This window comes from Xenopus tropicalis, chromosome 5 (genome assembly GCF_000004195.4).
Source record: "Xenopus tropicalis strain Nigerian chromosome 5, UCB_Xtro_10.0, whole genome shotgun sequence".
In the NCBI taxonomy this organism is placed as follows: domain Eukaryota; kingdom Metazoa; phylum Chordata; class Amphibia; order Anura; family Pipidae; genus Xenopus; species Xenopus tropicalis.
The window spans coordinates 23,660,650-23,681,337 of record NC_030681.2 but is presented as its reverse complement, the minus strand read 5'-3'; the positions used below and the strand labels follow the sequence as shown (position 1 = coordinate 23,681,337).

The 20,688-nt window shown below is 39.5% G+C and overlaps 1 protein-coding gene across 2 annotated transcripts in view; it reads left to right on the top strand.

Moving 5' to 3' along the window:
- psme4 (proteasome activator subunit 4) overlaps positions 1-20,688 on the top strand; it is a 59,748-nt gene that overhangs the window by 17,562 nt on the left and 21,498 nt on the right. For both annotated transcript variants that reach the window (XM_031903096.1, XM_002936914.5), the window contains 21 exons: positions 1,675-1,738; positions 3,203-3,277; positions 3,900-4,022; positions 5,021-5,113; positions 6,021-6,286; positions 7,356-7,542; positions 7,797-7,886; positions 8,023-8,087; positions 8,197-8,347; positions 9,355-9,453; positions 12,622-12,691; positions 15,629-15,696; positions 16,056-16,271; positions 16,933-17,090; positions 17,188-17,283; positions 17,715-17,770; positions 18,299-18,355; positions 18,642-18,697; positions 18,783-18,881; positions 18,999-19,061; positions 19,965-20,060. In XM_031903096.1, coding sequence (XP_031758956.1) covers positions 1,675-1,738; positions 3,203-3,277; positions 3,900-4,022; positions 5,021-5,113; positions 6,021-6,286; positions 7,356-7,542; positions 7,797-7,886; positions 8,023-8,087; positions 8,197-8,347; positions 9,355-9,453; positions 12,622-12,691; positions 15,629-15,696; positions 16,056-16,271; positions 16,933-17,090; positions 17,188-17,283; positions 17,715-17,770; positions 18,299-18,355; positions 18,642-18,697; positions 18,783-18,881; positions 18,999-19,061; positions 19,965-20,060 — 2,248 coding nt within the window. The remainder of the gene's footprint in view (positions 1-1,674; positions 1,739-3,202; positions 3,278-3,899; positions 4,023-5,020; positions 5,114-6,020; positions 6,287-7,355; positions 7,543-7,796; positions 7,887-8,022; positions 8,088-8,196; positions 8,348-9,354; positions 9,454-12,621; positions 12,692-15,628; positions 15,697-16,055; positions 16,272-16,932; positions 17,091-17,187; positions 17,284-17,714; positions 17,771-18,298; positions 18,356-18,641; positions 18,698-18,782; positions 18,882-18,998; positions 19,062-19,964; positions 20,061-20,688) is intronic.

Genomic DNA, 20,688 nt, shown 5'->3' with positions numbered 1-20,688 from the left:
CTGGAAAAAAGGAGAAAAGGCACAGGTTATATAACAGATAAAATATAATTGGGCTTTATCTGCTCCTTTCAATGGCTGCCCCCATGGCTACACAGCAGATTTGTTTATATAAACTATATTAGGGCAAACACACCAGTTTTACCAGTGCAGGGCAACAGTAAATTATGTTGTAATTACTTATATACACTTTCATTTTTTGGTGTTACTGTTCCTTTAATGCAGGGAGGAGTCACTGTAACCTGCATCTGTTTTGTCGTGCAATACCGGGGCCATAGGTATAGGAGGAAAGTACACATAAATGACCGTCAATGCCAATACATCGGTTTTTAGACATATGACTGCCAATACATCAGTTTTCAAACTTATTAAAGGATTATTGTAACTTTTTAATATTCTCATTATTTGTTCTTAATGAGGCATACAACCAAATCAGATTCACACACAATAGTCAATAAATAGAACATAAAAAGACAGTGCCAAGTTTAATTTGGCACTTTAATTAGGCACAATGGGGGGGGGGGGGGTTAGTATAATAGAAGGTGCCTACAGCAATCAATCAGCAGGCATCATTTACTGGTCATCCGTTTGAAAGCAAACTACTGATTGGCTGCTATGGGTTACTACACCTGGACAAAATTTCTAATAAATGTTCCTAAATGTGTTGCTTTAGTGCTAACTGAAGAGTAAGGTGCATTCCGAAGGGCAGGGAGGCAGAATGGGATTGTTTCTCACTGGGATTAGCATCAACTGTACATAAACAAATGAAGCAACCCTGCTCTGCTTCCCTGCCCTTCGGAATGCACCTTACTCTTCTTCCAGTGCTGTTCGTTTTCTTACTGCTCTGGCCACCAGCTGGGAAAGGTTTCCTGTACATGACTTCAGGAGGGAGAGGAGACAGGAATTCAGCTGCACAGAATTGACAACTTTAAAGAAACAGTACAACATTTCTGATTGAAGTACATTGCATTTTAGGGGCTGCCCATGTGCCTTGCGCTCCTTTACTGTGTAATGGTACCAAACCAAGGCAAGGCTGCATACAGAGTGAGGGGCAAGTGCAGAGAGTTGCACTTCAGGGTGAAACTCAAATGCAGCTAGGGAAAGGTGCAAAAATGTAGCTCTTTGTACTTATTTTCTGCACCCTGCTACATATTTATAGCCTTATTTTCAGGTCCCCTCCCTGTAGAGTTTACAGTGTATGCAGGTGGATAATTTACAGACATTAATAGGAGGGTAATAACTCTTGCCTTTACAGTTGGTTTTGGCAGTGGCCCTTTAGTGCAGTCAAAGCACAGTGCTGGATTTTATTTATGTGCACCCCCACGCGCTTGCTTCCCCCTTCCCCCCAAGCCATCGCACCCCTCTACCCCTGGTGCTTGTCACACTGATTGGCTGCACTGGGGATTGGATGGGCAGGAGATTTAAATATCTGTCAAAATCTCCCATCCAGTCCCCAGTGCAGATGCAGCCAGGGGCCGTCATGCCACTCCCCGATCTTTTCCACCCTAGACCTGGGCCTTTGTGGCTTGCTCCAATCCAGACCTGATCGCAAACAGCAAATATTAGCGTTTACTTAGCGTTCTGCACTCATAGTTTATTAAAAACCTGCACTGAAGCTCATTTCTGCACACACAGCCTGACAGAATTCACTCAATACTTTCTTCCTTCTGTTTCCAGGCTTTGGTTTGATGAGCTGTTGGGTCTCTGGGTTTCAGTGCAGAATCTTCCACAATGGGAAGGGGTAAGTAGATAATGGAATGTTTTGGGTAAAAGGTTTCCTTACTAAATGAGTGGATCTTACTATTTGCTTCCAGCTTTACATTCAGCTGTGTACCTAGAGGTTACTGGTTCCCAACTTATATTACCTATCTGATCCTTCATGTTCCTCTATGAGGGGGCTGCCATATTTGTGCAGCAGGAGTCTGTTAGCATTAGAAGCTATAACTGAGAAGGGACAGTCAGGTTTAGGAATTCAAGTAACAATTACTTACAACAGCAGCCCTATCAGCAAAAACCAATCAATATGCATCACTTTAAATTATGTAGGCGTCCCTCAAACCTTGACAAAGATGAAGGCTGTCTTTGTTACTTCCCTGACTACACCTGATACACAGACATTTAATTAGATGTACATATCGCTTTATTTATATAGCACAGCATATATACACATACATTTTTACAAGGCATTACCAGAAGAAAAAGTGCAATAAATAAAAGTAAAATGATTGCGAAAATTACAGTTGCAAGAGGTAGCAGGCCAGTTAAGTCTGTTGTAGGTAATGTAATAAAGGTACAATGTTTGCTACAAGTCTAGTCACCAATAGCAACCAATTAGGACGTAGCATTTAACAGTCACCTGCTTAAAAGCATTTATTTGTTTCTATGGGTCACTGCACCTGGGCAAATGTGTGCCTTTTATGACATATGGGGGCAAAGAGCAGTCTCTGAGGAAAACAAGCTCATTTTCACTGAACCATTTGCTTGGTAACCTGACTGAAGGATGGACCCATCATGTTTAATCTAGCACAAAGCAGCAAGTCACTTAATTTAAAGGTCTACCATCTAACAAAATGTGGCAACTATAAGTGTTGGGCAGTGCTACATCTGAAAATCTTTCACCCACTTTGCTGTTTGCCTCACATTATGAAGCCGTACAGTTCTACAGTGTGTTAAATTGGTACAAACAATTAGATTTATGTATGTAGTAATGCTGAATGTCATAGCTTGGGGGCTTTTTTGTGTCTGCTAGGGTCCCTGGATAGAGAGGTCAGGCTTGCTTAGTTTCAGAAGAAGCCAATAGAAATTGGAGAGGGAGCATTATGGTTTGTGTTATAGCAGCAAGACAACACAGACACAGATTTATCTATAATCTGTTATGGGATTTCCTGTAGTTACGGCACTACTCACCCATTCAGCTCCAGGACAATGGACAGTGCCTAACAAATTGATGCACCCCAACCTCCACATTGGTTTTGCCATCCACATAGAAATTTGCTAGCTACAGGACAAGAAACTGTTTGTCCAATTAGCGTTTTCACTCTAATAATAAAAGATAAAAAGTTATTAAAGTAGGACACTATAGGAAGTGAGTTCCTGGGTAATAGATCCCATGCCTGCTTTGTACGTTCTGATTAGTAGTGATGAACTTTTATTTCCGGTGCTGTTTTGGATTGAATGCATGCACTTTGTTTCTTTCCCTTTCCAGCATTTGGTAAATCTTTTTGCTCGACTGGCAAATGACAACATTGGCTACATTGACTGGGATCCATATGTACCACAGGTAATAGATCTCTATCCCATTGCAAAACTCAGCTTCTGGGTTGTTTTTATTTAAAAATCATTAAGGTTAGAAATGGCACATTTTATGATTTTGTTTTTATCAGCCTGAACGCCATGTCTTCAGTGACATTTGTTATAGTGCCATTACACTGGGACGCTGATATAGTTCCACTGTACAGGGTTATGGCTTGCATGTATTGCTGCCCATCAAGCATTACTTTTCCGCAGTCATGTATGTGCTTCCTGCAGTATTAGCCATGGATTTAGATTCAAATCTTTCTATGAAAAAGAGGAAGCCATTTCCATTTCGCTGAAAGAAGCAAGTGTAGCTGCCAATGTTATTGAAGGAAAATAGCTTTTTCATGCTGAGATGACATTCTATATTTAAACCAGCTGATGAAACCGCAGCCATGTGTATATTATATTAACTGAAATATAAGAAGGCTTGTGTTTATGGGTCCAAGTTCACCACCAGTGTAGCAGACATGATGTGGACCTTACCTTTATTAATTATTTCTATGCTGATAGATATAGATCCACTTTAACATGGTGTCTTTATCAGCAATGCGTGCAGGAATTACATGTTTAATAGCTGTGTTTTATGGTTCTTTTTATCTCTACAGATTTTTACTAGAGTTCTGCGTAGCTTTAATCTTCCAGTTGGAAGCAATCAAGTGTTATTTCCAAGACAACTGGCCAATGCTTATGATACTGGCCATGCAGTGATATGGATAACTGCCATGATGGTGAGTAGTGCTAGAATAGCATAACAGCAGATCATAAACCTAGCTCAGTTTGATTGCTGCAGATCTCTAGTACAAAGTAATCAAAACAAAGTGATTAGGAAGCAGAATTACAGCCTAAAAAGTAATATGACTGTAATTTCTGAATTTAGTGTTTGAGCAGAGGGGTTCTCTAAAATGAATGGTCCAGGCCCTCAAGTTTGTTCACAGGAGCCTACCATCTAGGATCATGCAAAGCCACGTTTTGAGTGTCCATGACTGCACATGCTCAGTGTCCCCTGGGCTGCTACTGAGAGGCTGAGCATATATCCGCTCCAAAGGATTGCATAGATGATGGGGAGCTACTGGATGGATTGAGAGGCACAGATCTATATTGTTAAGGGCTGTGGCCCTTGGCCTAGTAAAGAAGCCCAAAACATAATGTGTAGCATTTTTACCTTCTTTGTTTCTTCAGCTTTTGTTCTGCTTTAAGGGGTAGTTCACCTTTAACTTTTAGTATGATTTAGACATTGATATTCTGAGAGATTGGTCTTCGTTTTCTACTTTTATATATATATTTTTTTTAGTTATGTAGCTTTTAAGTTTGGTATTTCAGTAGCTGGTTGTTAGGGACTTATTTATTCTAGCAACCCTACAGTGGTTAGAACGAGAGACAGGAGTATGAATAGGAGAGGGCCTGCATAAAAAGATAAGAAGTAACAATGAGTCTCACAGAGCAATAGTTTTTAACTGCTGGAGTCAGTGACCCCCATTCGAAAGCTGGAAACAGACAATATAAAAAATAAAGAAATAATGAAGACCAATTGCAAAGTTGCTAGGAATAGGGTATTCTATAACATGCTAAAAGTTAAAGGTGAACCACTGCTTTATGAATAGGAAAGCTTGCATCCTTTAGGACATTGTAGAGTCTCTGCAGAGGGTCTGGCAACATGCAGTGTAAGAAAGAGAAAATCTGTATAATAATAACAATGCTTTCAAATGTCAAATTTTTTTTTCTTAAGGGTGGAACAAGTAAAACTGTCCAGAAGCATTTAACGGGGCTGTTCAATAGCATCACTTCTTTTTACCATCCGTCTAACAATGGCAGGTGGTTGGTAAGTAGTCAGATATTCAAGCATTAGAATATTACTCCATGTTCTGTCTGTAAACTTCCTCAATGACTCTGTATTTAGCAGTGCTCGGCATGTCTCCTAGTGGAACACTGGTCTGTTTATGGTGCAGCACCTGTCAGAGTGTGCAGGCTTTTCTAGGAAATGTCAGCACTGGGTCTTGCCCTTATAAATCCCCTCCTCTTAAGTCTTTGATCTTCTTACGCAAGTTTTAGATAGCTATCAATCTTACAAATCAGACTGTTTTTTCTTTTTAATATATCAGTTGAATCCCTTAAAAATTGGCATGCTCCCCCAGACATTTATTACAAGTATCTGATAATATCCGTGTTGGCTTTTATGAGGTTTACTAAATTGTGTTTTTTAAAAAGCCTCTGCTCTAGTGAGATTAGGAAGGTGAGATGGCAGATGGCTCTCTCCTTTGTGCCATTACTTATTCATCTGAATTTACTTTGCAGTTATTGAGCTAATGATCTAATGATAGCTGGTATGGTAATGCACCATGCACAGATTTGTCAAGTCATAGGGAGGGAGTAAGGTCATTTTGCAATTCAGCTTGTTTACTAAATGCCTCCTGTATTAACCAGGTTTGGAAACCCAAGAGCTGCTTGAAGTGTTGAAATGTGCTTTTGTTTAGCCACGGCACGAGTAGGGCAAGTTAAATATAGATGTTGTTTGAGCTGGTAGAACATCATTACAGCATCAGCAGCCTTGCAGGTATTTTGTAATCAGATTGCAGAATAAGCCTCATGATCTTGCATCGGATGGAACTATCTGCCTTCACCTGTTTTTAACCTCAGCCTGAGTCTCAATCCATGAAATCAATATGTTTGTTTTCTATTTCTCTCTTGACCTTCTGTCCTTTCAGTAGTTGTATGTATTTATTTTTAAGACGAAACTCATGAAACTGCTACAGAGGTTGCCGTGCTGCATAATTCGCCGGTTACATCGAGAACGCTACAAGAAACCATCATGGCTGACTCCGGTGCCTGAAACGCACAGACTTACTGACCAAGATGTGACAGACTTTGTAGAAAGCATTATGCAGCCCGTGCTGTTGGCAATGTTCAGCAAAACTGGAAGCCTAGAGGCAGCCCAAGCCCTGCAGAACCTTGCACTAATGCGCCCCGAGCTTGTTATTCCCCCAGTACTTGAAAAGTGAGTTGGTTTTTTACCCTGAGTTGCAAACCTATGTAAAGAAAAACATTGTTTTTTTTATTTTCCACTTTGGAGAGTAAATAATGTGCAGGCATGACTTTCATTGTGTTCAAAATGTTTCATTTAACATTTAAAAGACACGACTTATTACAGAACTGTTCTGCGGGACGTCTTTGGATCACATGTAGCTTTGATATAGAAACTGATGGCAGAAAATAATCAGTTGGTGTACCCTGTATTTTTCTAAAGAATAACTAAACCTTAAATATGACTATAGGTAGAAATGCCATATTTTATATACTGAACTTGTTGCACCAGCTTAAAGGTTTATCATCTTTATCCAGGCCTTCAAAGTTATCACAGTAGCTCCCCATCTTGGATTCTGTTAGACATGTCAGTGACACTACACATGCTCAGTGTGTTCTGGGCAGCTGTTGGGAAGCTAAGCTTAGGGGTTGTTGCTAGTTATCAATCAGCTGATAATTATACAAAGATAATTACTAAATTCTGGTGATTACTGTGTTAGTTTCAGAGCTCCCATATACTAATAATCTGTATTATTTACTAATCAGCCTTAAATTGTTACATTTCAGTTCTATATATACAGTATATTGTGTGATGGCCCTAAAGCTCAGCTAAGTGACAGCAGCACAGAGCATGTGCAGAGAATGAGAATGTAGAAGATGGGGGCTACTGGGGGGTACATTTCAAGGCACAAATCTTCACTGCTAAAGGGCTGTGGGTGCCTTGGGTTGGTACAGAAGCCCAAAACATAATGTACAACATTTCTGCCATATTTCTTTAATAAGGATTTAGTTCTCCTTTACGTTCTTCATTCTAGTTCATCATAATTCATCACCACCCCTGGAAAAAACAGTTGAAAGGTTACTTAGAATTGCCCATTTTGCTCTATGTTGGAAGTTTGTCCATGTGTTAAGCACATTACATGTACTATAAGTTCGTCTTTTTGTTTCACCTCTTCAACCAACTTGAAAGGGCAACCAAATTTTGTTCTTTGTTTATAGTTTACCTATTTGTGGACAGTAATGTATTGTTTTCTAATGTTTAGAACCTACCCAGCTTTGGAAACTCTAACTGAGCCTCACCAGCTTACAGCAACGTTAAGCTGTGTTATTGGAGTGGCCCGCAGCTTGGTATCTGGTGGCAGATGGTTCCCAGAAGGTCCAACACACATGCTACCTCTATTAATGAGAGCACTTCCCGGTGTGGATCCAAACGATTTCAGTAAATGCATGGTGAGCTTTGAATGAGAGAATTGCTGCAGTGAGAGCTGTTACCTACAGTATAGTTTAAAGTCTTTGATAGTGTTGGTTTATTTTAATATGAGATGTAGAGATTCTTATTAAAGAGCTATGTATTACAAGCTCATATTAGCGAGGGCACAGTGCAGAGCTGTTAAGATTCTTTTGAGGAAAGGACAGTAGGTGTTTTTTTGGAAATGATAACTTATTTTATGTAAAATAATTGTTCGTATTTTGTCCCACCTCAGATCACATTCCAATTTATTGCAACTTTTTCCACGTTGGTGCCTTTAGTAGATTGTTCGTCTTTATTGCAAGAGCGAAACAATCTTTCAGAGGTAAGATGCTGTCCTTTTGACATATCCTGTAGTCTTAGGCTGCCTTTGTATTTATGGGGTTTATGTTTTGTCTTGGGATGTGCCTAGTCATTATATTCACTTGTTACTGATCTTCCCTTTGTATCTGAATACCTAGGTGGAGAGGGAGCTGTGCTCTGCCACCGCTGAATTTGAAGACTTTGTGCTCCAGTTCATGGACAGGTATGTATAGAGTGTTTGTGGTATATAGTTACTAATTGCAGATCTAAGATTGCTGCATTTTAATATTTAGAATACCGGCAGGTTGATTTTTGGTTTTGTTTGTTTTTAGATGCTTTGCCCTCATAGAAAGCAGTGCTCTTGAGCAAACACGAGAAGAGACTGAGACTGAGAAGATGACCCATTTGGAAAGCCTAGTAGAGCTAGGCCTGTCTTCTACTTTCAGTACAATCCTCACTCAGTGTTCCAAGGACATATTTAAGGTACCAACACTTTCACCATTCACTGCTATGGTTTGAGTGGAATGAAAAAGGAATATTGATGAAAATATCAGGATTTTTGAACAGACTGGTACTGCTGTTTAGTTAAGGGCTATATGTAGGGGCAGTATGCACTCCTTTTCAACGTGAGCATAGTGAATAGGGCTTGTGCTGAGCATACTTTTTACATATTGTTTTAATTACGAAATATCTATGGTTTGTTATTTCTAGCACTATACATGAATTCCAGTTTTATTTTAGTACTTCCTGTCACCTCTAGTCCCAAAGAACTAAACTATTTCCATAACTTAGTATATTGTGGTTTCAGTTAAGTGTTTAGTAGCTATAAACTTATCCTTCAATTAGGTTAAGAACTGCTCTCAGGGAGACTTTAGGGTCTGATAAATATAAAAGAGTAGTGTCAGCAGAGAGCGAGATTTAAGGTGGCCACACACGTGGCGATTTGCGATCTTTCCGATGGTCGTACGAAAGATTGTACAATCGGCCACAAACTGTTCAGGGCTGAAACGACAGATAAGGAGGTAGAAACAATAGGATTTCTACCTCCTTCTGTCGATTCAGCGCTGAAGGCAGATTTTGCTCAGGCGCCTTCTATGGCGCCCGATCAAAATCTTTTAACTGGCCCGATCGGCATGTTGACCGATATCAGCAGCCTCCTGCGATATTGGTCGACTCGCCGACTTGCCATACATGCACCGAATATCGTACGAAACGAGGTTTCGTACGATATTATCGGTGCGTGTATGGCCAGCTTTACTCTAAACTTCTAATTTACTGATTACATGAAATTAGGGACTAATAGGGGGGATAGGGGCAGCCCTGCCTGGGAGGTTAGTGCTGTTTTTAGATAAATTTAGTTGCCTGAAATTACAAATTTAAAATGATATTCTCTGAGCTTCCTCTTTTTATATAGTAATAGTAATATAAATTATAATTCTATTAAATTGCATAATGCAGAAACAATTGATAAATGTCATTTCTACTTTTAGGTTGCCCTGGAGAAGGTTTTCAACTTTGCCGTTTCGAATATATTTGAAACACGAGTCTCGGGCAGGATGGTTGCAGACTTGTGCCGGGCTGCTGTTAAGGTGCAAATATTTTTTCATACATATGGATCACTGCAAAAAAATGTTTTAATGAATTAATTCAGTGGCAGCTGCCAGTGCTGAGTTTCCGTTGCTACGTTGCACTTACAGCCTCTCAGACTCTCAGCCCATTTGTAATAAAAAGCACTAAGTTTGCTCAAGAGCAGTAGCCCATAGCAACCAATAAGATGTTTGCTTTTAAACAGGTTACCTGTAAATGCTACTTGCTGATTGGTTGCTATGGGTTACAGCTCCTGTGCAAACTTAATGCCTTTTTAACCCCATTGGATAGCACAGTTGTCCAACTAGAAGCCTCTATAAGATGTTTTAATGGCCCCTGTGGCACTTTAGATGACTCTGTGTGACATCAGTTTAATATAATCTAGCCCTTAAACAGTTTGAGAAATAATCTGCTCGCTGCATGTAAAACATGGAACAGTACAGCCTATAGGTTCTTCCTTTAAACTGGCATAAAGCATCCAGCAGAACTGCTCTGTGCAAGAATACAGTATGGCACCTCTATAAATATACTGACTATTTTGGTTTAGTCACACGTCTTCCAATCAGCCCCAGGAAAGAATACAAATAAGAAACAAGGTCTCAACCTCTAGCAACCATAACATGTTTAACATTATGTGCCTTTTTATAGTTGCATATCAATTAATTTTCATTTAATATCCCTTTTACCCAAACGTTTTCTGTATAGCTTGCAATGACATCATTTATGTAACAGAACTTGATTTCTGGTTTTCATTTAAAACAAAACAAACTTGTAATTTGACTATTGAATGCAAATGCTGGTTCATAGCTTTTTAAACGAAAGATTTAGGGGTATCATTTTAAAAGCCCCTTGGACTAATGGAATTCTTTATTACGCAGGGCAAATCTGCACCTGGGTAATAACCCATAGCAACCAATCAGTGACAGCCAGCTACAGGAAAAATAATAAAGTTAATAATTCATGCTGTTGTGCACATTTGCACATAGTTAAAAAGTTAGCCACTAGGATTATCACTGGCACGCCCAAAGAACAAAACCCTTTTAGCTAGATGGATATTAAAAGAGATGTATACTAGCTCATAATTAATAAATTTGACATTTGTTCTGAATAAAGTATAGGTTACTGCTTTCAGTGTCTGACTGGCCCAGCAGGGGAATAGCAGAAAAACCCTAGGTGTAAGTGGCCATTCTTCTTGTCTACGAAAAAACAGAAGGGTATTGGAGAGAAGGATAGATGATAATATATAAATAGAAGTTACTCACAGAATAAAGAAATGGAATGAAGATAGAAGGAAAAATGTTATGAGAGTCCTGTGGTCAAAGGTTTTCAGGTGGCCCCCCTGGCACCCCAGTCCGACACTGAATGCTTGTTCCATAGTTATTCTCTTTACTTCCAAGGAATCATAGTTGTACCCAATATCCAAATAAATATGCAAATAGATCAGGCCTAGTGTGCTGCATAACCCATGGCATTGTGCTTTACTGCATGTATAAAGCAAGATAGATTGTGTAGATCCTACTTAAAGCACAAGGAAAGTGAGATTCCATAGGGGTGTCCCATAGTGCAGTGCTGTCCAACTTCTGTTGTACCGAGGGCCGGAATTTTTCCGACCTACGTGGTGGAGGGCCGATAATGGAAGCCAGTTTTGACCACTCCCCTTTTTGAAACCGCACCCACTTGAAACCACACCCATGTTATCACATGACCATACCCATATTAATGGTTGTAGTACAGCAAAAACCTGCCATACTCTGCCTGTGTGCCATACTCTGCCTACCCTACCCTGCCTTTGTGTTTGCCATACTCTGCCTTCCCTACCCTGCCTGTGTGTGCCATACTCTGCCTGCCCTACCCTGCCTGTGTGCCATACTTTCACTGTGTGTGCCATTCTTGGCTGGTTTGTGCCATACTTGGCCTGTGTGTGCCATACTCTGCCTGCCATACCCTGCCTGTGTGTGCCATACTCTGCCTTCCCTACCCTGCCTGTGTGTGCCATACTTTCACTGTGTGTGCCATTCTTGGCTGGTTTGTGCCAAACTTGGCCTGTGTGTGCCATACTCTGCTTGCCCTACTCTGTCTGTGTGTGCCATACTCTGCCTTCCCTACCCTGCCTGCGTGTGCCATACTTTCACTGTGTGTGCCATTCTTGGCTGGTGTGTGCCATACTCTGCCTTCCCTACCCTGCCTGTGTGTGCCATACTCTGCTTGCCCTATGCTGCCTGTATGGAACACACAGGCAGCCTACAGTGACACAATGCTGGCACTGCTCCTACAGTCTGCACAATAACTATATATTAAAAAACCTTTTAATTGCAGTACCACCTCAGTATATGTTCTTTTTGTGGTATGCAGGGATTATTTGTGGGTTTCTACTGCTCCTGAGGTGTGAACAGGGGAACAATGTGGGTGATTACAGCCTGAGGTGTGAACACTGCAGGGGGTGAACAATGCAGAAACTAAAAGGTGTGAACAACACAGGGGATTACATTTTTAAACAATACAGAGGGATTACAGCCTGAATCTGAGGTGAGAACCATGCAGGGGGCCAGTTAATCACAGTACTGATACCATTTAAAGCTTACACAAGAGTAAGCCATCAAAGCAGCCAGACAGGTGGAGGGCCACACAGAGGGGGGTTGCGGGCCCCGCGGGCCGCCAGTTGGACAGCACTGCCATAGTGGAACTAATTGCTTACTTGGGACCATGGGCTGATGATCCTTTTCTTTAAAAAAATGCACTACCCAGGGCTGCTATCCATCTCATTACCATTATGTGTTTCCTTATGTGCCCAAGACTTTTATTCACATACAATGTTACTATACTGCCTGGTCCCAGACTGGTACAAGGGATGGAGGGTAAATACTGTACCACACATGTGCTAGCCCAAGGTATCACTGGAAAAATGAAGCAACATGGAACAACGCCAAGATAAAAAAAAAAATAGAAGATAATTAGATTAACTGGGGGTTAATAAGTAGACTTTCCTTATTATACCATGACTTATTCCAGCATGCTCATATATATATATATATATATAGTAACATTAGATTATGGAGGGGTCCCACTGCACCATATTTCTGCCTTACTTTGTACAAATGCGTTCAGCTGATCACTCCTTGTGTTACAATGCTGTGTGTTTAATTGTATCTTTTATGAAAACAATATTTCAGTGTTGCCCTGTGGAATCTTTGAAGCTCTTTCTGCCTCATTGCTGCAATGTTATATCTCACCTCACTATTAGTAAGTTCCAAAGGTTTCTTTTTTCTGATTTTCATTATTGTTCTACCTTCATTGTGCCCGTGGCCCTTCTGTCTGACAGAGCACCTGTTTCCCTTCTGTCTTATCCATTGGTTTATGCCTAGATTATAACCACTGAATGACCACTAACATTTCATATGCTTCCTTCTCCAGCTATTGGCTCTTATTTACTTTACGTGGTTATTTACTGTTGTTCGTATACTTGTGGTGTACCTTCTATGTCTTTTTAGTTGCAACATTTAGGCCAATGGCACACAGGTCATTTTCTCTGCTGGTGTGTAAATGCCAGTGGAGAAAAGGCGCCCCACTCCATTCCTCTTCCTGAAAGGGGCTGCTCCCCTTGACTTTTAGTGAAATGCTCAATATTCTGAGACAACTTGCAGTTGGTCTTCACTTTATTTTCTGTAGTTTATTAATGATTTAGCTTTTTATTCAGCAGCTTTTCAGTTTGGGTTTTCAGGTTGCTAACCTAACAACAGGCAGTGGTTTGGATGAGAGACTGGAATATAAATAGAAGAGGGGCTGAATAGTCGCTCGGAGCAATAGTTTTTGGTTACTGAGTCCGTTACCCCCATCTGAAAGTGGGAGAGGGTTAAAATTATAAGAAATAAAAAAGAAAACCAACTGAAAGGTTGCTAAGAATTGTTCATTCTATAACATACTTAACGTTAACTCAAGTTAACCACCCCCCTTGAATGTGTGCTGACAGGCATACCTTAGTGTTTCCTCTCTGAAACCCGCTGTGTGTGCACTGACTGGCTGATTCCATGCCGTACAATGTCAGCACGCACATTTAGGAAGAGGAAAGCAGAGGATCGGCTTTTCTCGAGTGCAGTTTACACACCTTGGGAGGGTACAGCCCGCGTGCCATCGGCCTTATGGTTACGAGTCTGTATCATTGTGGGAAAATGTTTGTACGGTTATATTTTGTATTGGCTATTTTTATTTTCTCATTTGTTTACATATTTTTAAATTAACAAGTGTGTGTACAAAAACTGCCAGTATATACGGTCATCTTAATTCTCTCCTTCCCCTTGGAGTAAGTTTAGATGATGATTAGATAAAGATTCCTATATAATGAGTTCCTCCTCAGTCACCTATGTCTCAAGCATAATAGATGGATTGGAGTTTTGCCACCAATATGGATTCCTGCAACTTAGTTACCTTCAGGCACAGGGCTCTGTTTTACAGAAAGAAAAAGGAAATTGGTTTTAAAAAAATTGGAATCATTTGCTTAAAATGGGAAACAGCTTTACTGTATTTCAGATCTTTCTACATAAATTGTAATATTGGTAAAAATATATGTATATACAGTGTTTGATTTGAAGCTAATTGAGATGTACTACAGTAATGAGTGTTATAGGGGGGGGGGGCAAGAGTTCCTGCCAGGCATTTCAGGACATTGCGCTATCACTGATGGGAAAGTTTGTGTGTCTCGCTTGAGGACAAAGTGACATTCTGCACTTTTGTCACTATGTATGGTACTCTGTTCCTCGCAGCTAACTCCAGTCTGGGCACCATACCCAGCTATTAATAGAAGAGAGCATTAAAGAGATATTAATATATATATAGAAATCCATAGGAACATGTCAGTAGTGCTAAAGCTAATATATTTATATCTTTCTGCCCAAAAATGTTCCCAGACCCCCCCCAGCCCAGCAGTACCAGCTCTTCAATAAGGGGGAAGTGAGCTGAAAAAGCCAAACTGTTTCCTTCAGTTATGCCTAGCTGGGGGCAGTCTTTCCATAGGCCAGACTACAAATGAAACCTGTACTCTAGCCAGTCCAGCGGGACTGACACAATTGGGCAGGACCCTTAAAGGGCACCTATTATCCAAAAATTGTTTGCACAATTGTAATCGCAATTGCATTTTGTGTTGGGAGTTTTTAACCACATGCACCGAGTGGAGTCGAGAAATTGCAGATTATTTGTTACAGATTGTTTTCAGGCACAAGTGCATATTTTGTTCTTTGATGAAAGGGTCCTATTAATTCTCTTTTATAATTAAAACCAAATAGCACAGCATTCTAGGTCAGGGTGAAAAAATGATGAGTTCTGTGAAATTGTTATATCTATTTGAAAAAAAATTAGTTTAGGCAAAGTAAAGCTGTCACTTAACAGATGAGTCTGCTCAGTCCTTCTGTCTATAGGATGTGTAAATCATGACTCAGTACTGAATAAAAAGAACAGTATAATAGCTATATAAATAGAACCAAAGAAAGAAATCTACACCCATATGTACATTAGAGAAAGTAGGTGGCAGTTGGGAAGAAAGATAAAGTGTAGGTGATTGTGGGAGATTACAATTAAAGGACAAGAAAGGTGTAATTAGCTGGGAATAGAGGGGGCAGTTTGTTAGGCTCCCCCAATAAATACCATTACTTTAATTTTTTATCCCAGACTGGTGCAACTGGAAGTTACATTAGACATGCTTGAGGGAAGAAATATGATTGCAGGGAGAGGTTGTTGAATGCTAAATTATAGGATTAAGTAATGTCATTGTCCTTTTCTTTGTCAGCTGTATATCTTGGGCTGTTTTAGAGGGAATTTGTACTAATATTCATTGTTGAGAATTCTGTGATGTGTCTTGTGATTCCTTTTGTGTCTTGGTATTTGTTTCCTATTTTTGTCATTAATGTTTTCTGCCACTTTTGTGCAAGTAGGCATATGCTTAAGCAACTTGTCTCCCCCAGAAACCTCAGCGTATAAGAATATAATTGTAATTTCTGGCAAACCGCTCCAATTCAGCCTGTATGAGACGCTAAATAACCCCAGTACAGTGCTGAACCTGATGTTTGCCATAATACCACAACCTACAGCATCTTAACTAACATGTTGAAAATGAGGCCCAAAGAGTGACTTTGAGCAGGTGGTTCTTGAAATTATTAACAGATTTGTGGCTTCTCCCTGTTCTCCCAGATGATGATGTGATAAACGACGAAGAACTGGATAAAGAGTTGCTTTGGAATTTGCAGCTCTTGTCTGAGGTAAAGTATCTAAGGCTGAAGATTTTTGCTTTAGGGCAGAGGCACACAGGGTCTCAAAATGAACCTTATGCTGCGCTAAAGATGGATCCTTCATGCTTTTAGCTTATTTATTTAGAGTTGCAACCCCTGTCTATACCTAAAATCGGCAATAGTGGGGTGTCTAGGAATTCCAAATTGACACATTCTTGCAAATTTGTTTCTAGTTCAAAAATATGCATGTTTTGTGAGTACAGTACAGCTAAATGTTGAAAAGGTTCATTCCTTGAAAGTTTTAAAAGCAATCTGTGTCTCCTAGATACCTGATGTGTTTGCTGTTTTCATGTTACCATTTGACCATCGTGTTCTTTTGTTTCCCATAGATAACAAGAGTTGATGGGGAGAAGCTGCTCCCCTACAAAGAACAGCTTGTACAGATTCTCCATCGAACTCTGCACTTTACTTGCAAACAGGGTTACATTTTGTCCTGCAACCTGCTGCACCATCTGCTCCGCTCCAGCACGCTCATCTACCCAACTGAGTACTGCAGTGTGCCTGGGGGCTTCGATAAGCCGCTCTCTGAGTACTTTCCCATCAAGGTATGGTCAAGCATGATCTATCCAAATTAAACATTTAATCTGCACCATGTAGGCAGGGACATGGTGCCTCAACAGATAAGGAGAGACGAGACATTGATACCTGAACTAATGGGCGATTGGTTGGAAGGGTTGGTGAGGTTTTAGTATACTCATGATCTCCACAGATCCCGTTTGACATTAGTTGATACATGTTCATTTACTATGCCCAGCGTGCAGACTTGTGGGGAGAGGTTTTGTAGTTTCATGTGTCTTATCTGTTGCCCCTCCCCTTTGGCTGAGGCCCAGTGGTGTAATATAGAGGTGGTGGATCATCTTAAAATTGGATTAACCTGTTTTTTGCCGCTATTAAAAATGATGAGCTTCGGAGGAACTCTTTTCAGTCCTCTGTAGTGCGTTGTGGTATTTAGAAGAAGGACAACACCATAAAGGAGGTGAAAAAGAACCATTTTAGAGCCAGAAACCATAATGCAGTGTTTCCACCTATAAAGATATGTTAGGCAGTTATACTGAGGCCTTTCATGCAACTTGGAGGCACATGAAATAATAAGATGACAGACAGAGGAGTAGGACATGGAAGGATTTGTTCTGAGCAGGATGCAACCATCTATGAAGTTAAATGACAGTTTCCAGCTACTGTTTTTAACAAAATCTATTTATCTAGGATTGGGGAAAACCTGGAGATTTGTGGAACCTCAATATCAAGTGGCACGTTCCCTCGGCAGAAGAGATTGACTTTGCATACTATCTGTTGGATACTTTTCTGCGGCCAGAACTACAAAAGCTGGATTGTTACTCCAGCGGAGAGCTTGATATGTCAAGGTAAGTCTCTAATGCTAGAGAATATTAATCCTAACCCTTCTTGCATAATGTGTGTGCTACTAAATTGTGTCTTGTTTCTGTCTCCCATGAATTAAAGAGATGAAGTTCAGCAGTGTCTGGCGATTGTCCACAATTGTTTGACTGGCTCAGGGAATCTTCTACCCTCTTTGCAAGGGGAGAGGGTAACTCACTTGTAAGTACATTTATATGACTTGCACAGGGGTTCTGTTATATAATTTTATGATGACTTTCATGTTTCAGTAATCATAAGCTGTGGTCATTTATTCAGTGAAAGATTGGGAGTGTAGATGGCCAAACAATACTAAATCACAGAGGTGTGTTGGTGCATACTTATGTCTTTTCCTGGTAGGCTGAACACAGTTGATCAGTAGGCTGGCTTTTCAGATTGGACAAATCAGTTGGAATTGCCTACAATAGGTAACTTGTTTAAGCCAATCACAAGTCAGCCAATCCATCCATAACTAGGATGTGCTTCCAAAAATACAAGATGTGTTACTTAATTATATTCTTCAGTATGACTATATTCTGATTTGTGGTGTATTTTTAAATAATTAGATCATAAGCACAGGGTTGTACTGAAACATTATGTCCTTCCTTGTGTAGGGTTACAAGCATGGTGTCTTTGTATGAGACAAAACTTTTTACTGGGATTGACCATGGTAAGTCTCTCTTCTGGATCAAAGATGATTTGTTTGTATTTTTGATAATGTATTTTTTAGTATAATTTTACATAATTTTAAGTATTGTGTCCCATAAGAATCAAGGGGACTCTTCATTTAAAGAGATACTTTTTTTGTTTACAACCATCACAACATAAGATCAAATTATTTGTCCAGATCTTTACACTACCTATCTGATCCCCCATGTTCCTCTAAGAGGGGGCGGCCATATTTGTGCAGCAGGAGGCCGTTATCATTAGAAGCTGTAACTGACAGGCTGAGAAGGGACAGTCAGGTCGGCAAAACAGTCAGGTTTAGGGACTTCCAGTAACAATTACTTATAAAAGCAGCCCTAACAGTGAAAAAAGTGAGCCATAGGTAACTTTTAATATACATAATATCTTGAAGAGTAGTTGTTAAATGTCTTTATCACTTTAAGGTAATTGTAATATTCAAAAACTGTAGTGTGATGGAGTCGTAGTAAGAATAAGGACTATTTTAACTAATTTTACTGCTTTCCCCTCCTAGATCATTCAAGAGGGAACTACAGAGAATTGATTTCAAAAACACTCAGGAAACTGTTGCGTAAGTTGAAAATATTTTTTTGGAATTTAATTTGTTTATAATATGTTAAAGTTTAGAATTAAGGGAACACAACCTATAAAATATAACTTGCTTTATGTTAAATCTATGGTCAAATGATTCTGTTCTTTAATATGAGATTAATCTTACATTATGGACAAAGGCATTTTTCCTATAGGTGGGTTATATTGAAAAAAACATTTCCACACTGGCAATTCGTATTTTGGGTTAGTGATTCTTAATAATGTTTATTAATTTTTTTTGTTTGTTTGTTTCCTTCCAATATCAGACTATATTCTTGACCACTCAGAAGATGATATCAAATCTTTATTTCTAATAATAAAGGTATATAAATATAACCTAGAGTATATATTAACTCTTAGTGACTTGGTTTGAATGAAGGCTGATTCCGAACACTTGTTTCCTACAGATTATTAGTGACCTTCTGCAGTTCCAGGGATCACACAAACATGAGTTTGACTCAAGGTGGAAAAGTTTTACTCTGGTTAAAAAGTCCATGGAGAATCGCGTAAGTCAAAATTTAGGCAGTGTGTTGCTGCATGAATGCATCTGTATATAGCTGGCACATTCTTTTTTTGATATTACTTATCATTTATTACTATGTTCTTTTTAACTTGTTCTACAGCTTCATGGGAAGAAACGGCACATTCGAGCGCTTTTGATTGACCGAGTGATGCTGCAGCATGAGGTATGTAGCAAATACGTGTTTTATAGAGATATAGATATCAGTATTTTTTTTATTTTTTTTTTTACTACTTGAATTGTTAAATATTAGCCAGTGGGAGCTCTACTAAATATATTTGACATACCCATTTAATGACATAAGGCTTATCCCACACTGCCTCTGCAGTGGCTCCTAGCGTGCCTACTTTAGTGATATATAAACGTGATAGATCAACCAATCACGTTATTTGATTGTTCTTTGCCAAACCCTAGTAAGATATTTGTGCATTGGTTTGTTTGTACTTGTGGACCAGGACAAAACTCCCCAAATTACTTTGTAACCCCACTGAGAGTTTTATCAGGGAACTGGTTGTAAACAATTCCCATACCCCCACTAAAACCTGTCACTTTTCCCTGTCCATCTTCACTTTTCATCTATACTTTTTTTCTGTCTCCTCTTCAGATCCATTCCAGTCTTTCTCTCATCACACATCCCTTCCACCCCTGTCTATGGTTCTCCAAAGTCTTGTGCAAATTGTACCTTCTTTAAAGTTATATGTGCCTCTCTCTTACCTAGTCCTACTTTGCTTTCTTCTCTCTCTCTCTCTCTCTCTCTCTCTCTCATTAAATTGTACTTTTCTTCACTCCATCTGTTCTTTGAAACATAATTACACAAGTGAGAAACTTACTTATGAAATGCAGATTGCTACATGTTTTGTATAATATATTTTCAGGACATTTAATTTGATATAGGCATGAATTCATGTATGCTCATGCTTAGTAAATAAAGCATATTCTGTCAGTGAAATATGTATTTCAGAATGTAATTATTTCCCTCTTCAGACTTACTGTACTGAGAGCCTTGGCACCATGCCATATCCCAGTTTCCATAAAAAAAAATCCTATTTATGATAAATGTTTATTGCAGTTGAGAACATTGACAGTTGAAGGCTGTGAATATAAAAAAGTCCACCAGGACATGCTGAGGGATCTGCTGCGGCTGTCTACAAGTTCTTATGGTCAGGTGAGCAACTTAAAAATGCAGTACATTGAGAAGTTATGAATTCTGAGAAAAGTTAATTTATACAGGTATCCCCGTTTCACTCGCTTATTACAGCGAAACAGAGAATCAGGCAAGAATATTATAAAAGAAAATGAAAGTTAAAATCCTTGGGGGGTGATAATATTTAAGTCAACCTTCCCAGTGATAAAAATCACTATACCTTTTACCCTGGGCTGGCAAGCCTCTTCTATTTCCAAATCAAACCAGCTCCAGGGTACCTTCCTGCTGCCAATTTTTACTGCTCCTGTGTATGCCACCCCAGTCCCAACTACACCTGGGTGCATGTGCAATACAATAAGACTCAGATTTGCTTTATTGTCATCACAACTATATACGAAAAATACACAGTGAAAGAAATTTCCAGCCTAAAACCATAAATATAAAAATAAAACCATTGCAGAGCTATACAGCTAGACAATACAGTGTGCTATAAACAGTTTTAGTGCCAATACTGTGAGCAATCCAGATAATGCCATAATATAAGTAACAGTGTTCCTGCGCTTTACATTGTTATATGCATCCTAGCCTCAAACTGACATACAGTGCATAATCTCAAGTGAGTCTTCTTGTGTGCCTGTGTAACTAGCTA